This window comes from Mastomys coucha, unplaced genomic scaffold (genome assembly GCF_008632895.1).
Source record: "Mastomys coucha isolate ucsf_1 unplaced genomic scaffold, UCSF_Mcou_1 pScaffold16, whole genome shotgun sequence".
Lineage (NCBI taxonomy): Eukaryota > Metazoa > Chordata > Mammalia > Rodentia > Muridae > Mastomys > Mastomys coucha.
The window spans coordinates 92,252,766-92,258,407 of NW_022196898.1; the positions used below are offsets into that span (position 1 = coordinate 92,252,766).

The window sequence follows — 5,642 nt, forward strand, 5'->3', positions numbered from 1 at the left end:
TCTACTTCCATTTTTAGGTCCTGGATGTTTTTATTCCATTCCTTTACATATTTTGTTGTGCTTTCCTGTAATTCTTTAAGAGATTTTTGTGTTTCCTCTTTAAGGGCTTGTACCTGTTTACCTGTGTTCTCCTGTATTTCTTTGTGGGAGTTATTTATGTCCTTCTTAAATTCCTCTATCACCATAATGAGATATGATTTTAGATCCAAATCTTGCTTTTCTGGTGTTTTGGGGTATCCAGAACATGCTGTGATGGGAGTACTAGGTTCTGATGATGCCAAGTAGTCTTGGTTTCTGTTGGTAAGATTCTTGCGTTTGCCTTTCACCAATATGTCGATCTCTGGTGTTAGATGTCCTTGCTGTCTCTGGCTGAAGCTTGCTCCTTCTGTGGGTCTGTAAGCCTGTGTCAGCACTTCTGGGAGATTAGCTCTCCTTTGGTAAGACCCATGAAGAGAGGGTTGTGGATCAGTCATCCCTCCTGAGTCCTGGGATCAGAGCATTCCCTGGGGATGAGCTCTTTGCTTGTGGGAAGGGTGCACAGAAGGCTGTGAATCTGCCATTCCTCCTAGTTGTAGACAGAGGTAGAAAGGATCCTGTCCCAGCTCTGTTATATTATATCATTATATTATAGTATATTAAAACAGAATTGACCTTTGAGAAAAAAATAGGGAAAATTTGTCTTTATGATTCTGGGACACTTGCTTACCTACTAATTTCCACTTCTATCCATTCTTCTGAAATGTCATGATTTTATTTTTCTTTGTGGGTGGTTATATGTAATTTGGTATACAAATGCACCACATTTTCCTTGCCTGTTCATCTGCTGATGAACATCTAGGCCATCACAAATAGTGCCGCAGTGAACATGGCTGTTCAAGGACCTCTGTGATAGGATATAGAGGATTTCAGATGTATACCCAGGAGTGATTCACCTGGGTCACATGATCTTCATGTTTTCAATTCACCAATGTCCATTCCCTATAAGTATGAGTAAAGGTCCCTTTCTCTTCACATCCTCACCGGCATTTGGTGTTGTGTGAAGTAAACCATATCTGTGCTAACATGGTCTCATGGGAGGATTGTAAGAATGGCTTGCAATCTCTCAACCTTCTCAACCTCCTTTCTTTCTCTTCTTAACTCCTTTTCATCTATATGCTTGAGACCCCCTAGGTTGTGCTTCTGAGTGATGGATTAAAACATATCTTTAACATATGTTGTTTTCTTTTCTCTGAAAAAAGACAATAGTCTTGCTTCAACAATTCTTTCTTTAGATGAATGAAAAGTACACAGGTAGGTGGGGCTTCATGAGAAAAGAAGTGTTTAGACTATGTTGAAATATAAACAGGTGGTATCTGATCTTTAAAAAAACGGTATCTTCCTGGGCCCAGAATAAAGACATTTGCTGCCAAATATGACAACAGGAGTTTGGTTCCTAGGGTTCACATAATAGATGGAGAGAACCCATTCCCACAAATTGTTTTCTGATCCATACATCCACATGATTGCCTATATATACATATATGCATATATACATGCACACATACACATATGTATGCATAGTATACACACATAAATACACATATATATACGCATACACACATACATATGAACACACACAAAATAAATAAAAGTTAAATAATTAAAACATTATAATCTATATCCATGAATTAAAGCAAGTATGACCTTCACTATGGTAATATAGAGTTGGGATTTTGAGTTACTATTATGCTATTAACCTATATTGATAATACCAAGACCAAATTCCTTTTCCCTCTCTAAATGTTGTTGAATTTTTCTTTTATGTTGTATCTTGGATATTTAACTAGACACTCTGAATTTCTTCAGGCAATTTGAAGTATCATTTCAGAAAACTTCCCCATCAGAAAAAAATACACAAGTAGACATCAATATGAACCAGTTTTATTTATTATTATGATAAGTTAAAAAGTTATAAACAATAAAGTTATAATAAAGTTATATTGGTAGCTTTACACAGAATGGGCATGATTAAAGTATCTTTTAGACCCTCTTGAAATTATTTTTGAGTTCATGATCACATGGGATATACTTTAATAACTCAGATATGTCTTTTTTTTCATGTTGTTTTTCAAAATGTTGTTATAGCTGCTGATGCGGACCGTTTTTTCTTTAAGATACAAATAGTGGTACTTACAATAATACAAACTAGTACAACAGAGCCCACCACAGACAGCACAATAGTAGAAATGCTAACGCCGGAACTTGAACTTTCATCAGGGATAGGCTCTGCCTGAGGGGTGAACAGTGCTACCTGTGCGATGTTGGATGGTCCTGAACTCAAATTGCTTTTGTCGACACTTTCAATGGCAATGAATAAGTAGGTTGCATTTTCTTCTGAGATATTTTCTGGTTTAAAGACAAAGGTTTCCTTGGAGTTGGCTTCATTTGGTATAAGGTTAGTTGTATCAACCCGAAGAGAATTATTAAAATTGTCTCTGAGGTCAAGGACATTTTCACTTGTTCTTATGATATACTGTTGAACTAAGAAAAATGTTATGTGTGGGTTAGTTACTACATCACACCATATTAAATATCTTTCTAGTTGTCCTCACAAATATTTAGTCATGCTTACATCAAAAGTCTTATTCATTTTTCTTTAAAAGCTGAGTTCTGACTTTTCCTTATACATTTTATTTATTTTTTATTTTTTTATTTTTATTTTCTTTGAGACAGGGATTCTCTGTGTTGTCCTGATCATCCTGGAACTTACTCTGAAGACCAGGTTGTCCTGGAACTCAGAAATCTGCTTGCTTCTGCCTCCCAAGTCCTGGGATTAAAGGCATGTGCCATGACTACCCAGCTGAGTTCTGGCTCTTAAAGACAGCCATGCATGAAAAGCAAGACCTGTTTCATAAACTATAAAGCCCCAGCTCTTAAAATTCCCATCTTGGCTGAGTTGTCAGTCATAAGTGCTCTCCTCTAGCTGACCTATCTGTTCTTGCATTACCCTGGACATCTCTCACTTAGGCCAACCCACAAGTGTCCTTGTTCTTACCTTTTCCAACATCATAATCATCTCCTGGGGCCGTCCATGTTAGACTGATCTCTTCCCCATCAAGTGTGGCCTGGAGGTCTGTGATTCGATTTGGTGGGTACATATCAGGCAACGGGCTATTTGGAACATTGGACATCACAAAGGCCCCTCCAGATGCTGTCCTGCTGAAATTCTCCAGGACTGGCTGGGTAGCCTCAGTTGTTTCGGGTCGGGGTGGGTTCCCTTGAATTTCTCCTGCATTTAAAATTCTCTAGTTAAATTGGATGATACTGTCTACTCTTTTTAGAACTCAGTCAGTCAGCTTCCTGACCCTCCTTGTCTTTCCTTTCTTCTTTCTCTTTACATTCCTACCATTGCATTTTAATGATGTGCTACAATCATAAGCATTCCATTTGTGGAATGATTCATCCTCCAGAATTCTTACCAGGATATTGTCAAATCAAATAGGACAATAACTTGCTTTGAAATGAAAAGTGCATTGAATGAGGATGTTATATAATATGTTATATAAATTAACAAAGCAAAACAAAACAAAGGAAATCAAAATAGATTCAAAATCAAACAGGCAGGTATGAAACCTAGGCTAGCCTCAAATGGATTTTGTACCCAAGGATAACCTTGAAATCCTTATCCTCCTTCCTGCTTCTGTCCCCTAAGTGCTGGGATCACAGGTGTATGCCACCATGCCTTCCTAACAGATGCCTTAAGAAAAGTATTGCTTCATTTCTCAATTATTTTCTGATTAGAAATGTGGCTGGGGAAACCAACGCCAGTCCTATCCTTAACATTTGGATGGCTTCTATCCCTTCATGCCAAAAGTGCTAAGAAATAATGCTCTTATTCCATTACTTAGCTTTCTGACCCTCCAGATAAGGAGTAAGGAAGGCAAAGGAAGGCAAAGCTTAAAAACCTGGGCGCACATGGACCTCAGAGGACAGACTACCCACTGGCTTGCACTTCTGTTCCTAGTATAGTGGCCATTTTCCTTGTCTGGAGCTGAAAGATGGACACACTGTTGCTGATAGTCTAAGGATATTCCACACTAACAATTACTAGTTGATAGGTTTTTAGCGTTCATTGGTTGCTTAGATTGTGTTAATGTAGAGAAAATTGTATAAAGATCTTACTATAGAAATGGGGGAGTTATATTTTGAACTGTAAAATGTTTACAGCCTCCACTATTTGAAATCATGAAAATGATTCACTGGATTTCTGAAACTGGGAGCCACTCACCATCCACTACCCAGCCTGGAATGTATGCCGCTCTGCTTGACGGATGGCGTAAACTTCTCCTGGCAGAGTTTGTTCCTCCATCTGCACGGACTTTTAAGCTATACCTGCCATTGTCTGAATAAGCTGTGAAGTACCTGGAGTAGACCCCATCGTCCTTGAAAGCATCAGCCCCTTGTTAAAAGCATGAAGAAATGGATTACAGTCACTGTAACAGATGAGAAGTTAGTGTACATTTTTCACACACGCATGGACTTATATGCATAGCCTGTTCCTGTGCTTGCAGTTTCACACTTCAATGGGAGTGCATCTCCATCAGTTTCTGCCCAAATAATACATTATTGAGTGGTGTACCCTTGACTCACTTTGGTATGTATATACATGCACTTATATAACACTGTAACCCACACTGATAATTGTGTATGCATCAAAATACTTTAATACTGTATCTCTCTGTGCCCTACCAACTTATGCAGAGGTCATAAGACTCTTCTTACCATTTATCTTCCAATTGATTGACTGTCAGTTCCCTACATTAATCTCCCTGTGTTATCTTCTGTTCATATACATGAGGCCCTTCCTGTGGCAAATGTATCTTTATGTAAGACGTAATTATTACAATTCCTCATGAGCTACCAAATTAACTTATTTTGCTTTATAATCAAAAACTTCAGTTTCTTCTTTTTCTTTCCTTTTCTTTGTTTGGTTTTGTTTTGTACTCCCATTCACTTATGTCTGTAATTCAACAGAGAAAAATTACATTTTACTCTTGGAATAAAAGTTTGGGGGATCTCAGAAATGTTGTAGTATAAGCCTATTCTTACAAAGATGAGCATTTGGGTCACTTGCTAAATTAAAAAATGTATTTTTCCATTCTTCAAGTGACTCCTCTGTACACAGAAGCATGCAGCGCTGGCCTCAGCTATCCACAGTCTTTTTCTTTTTCTTCCTTTCCAGTAAAGGAATTTTAAATTAGTTTGTTCCCCCTATGAACTAAATGCTCATCTGATAATCTAGTAAAATACCAGGAAATGAAGCAAGGAGCATGAAGTGACATGCACTGTAGACGGGCCTGGGAATTGGCAAGAGGTAGTTGAGGAATTATGGTTGCAATGAGAGAAAATGTGATATTCACTCTAAGAATACTAAAATCTAGCTGAAGACAAATTTGTAGAATGACATAAAATGACATTGCAAAATGCACTGATAGGCGTCTTTACTCATTCATTGTGGACCAGATTGGTTATTTTATTCGCTGACTTCCACACGAGGTTCCACTCACAGGAGAACTCGGGGTGCAGGGAAAGGGTTTCTGCACCCCCTCCCTACAGAGCAGCCATTACAGTTCCTTCTGCACCACCTCCCTACAGAGCAGCCA

General features: G+C 38.3%; 1 protein-coding gene across 2 annotated transcripts in view; it reads right to left on the reverse strand.

Moving 5' to 3' along the window:
* Positions 1-2,107: 2,107 nt before the first annotated feature.
* The window catches only part of LOC116094375 (calcium-activated chloride channel regulator 4A), a 31,509-nt gene continuing 27,974 nt past the window's right edge, over positions 2,108-5,642 (reverse strand). For both annotated transcript variants that reach the window (XM_031376184.1, XM_031376185.1), the window contains 3 exons: positions 4,268-4,438; positions 3,035-3,268; positions 2,108-2,520 (listed from right to left, as the gene is read on the reverse strand). In XM_031376184.1, coding sequence (XP_031232044.1) covers positions 2,108-2,520; positions 3,035-3,268; positions 4,268-4,438 — 818 coding nt within the window. The remainder of the gene's footprint in view (positions 2,521-3,034; positions 3,269-4,267; positions 4,439-5,642) is intronic.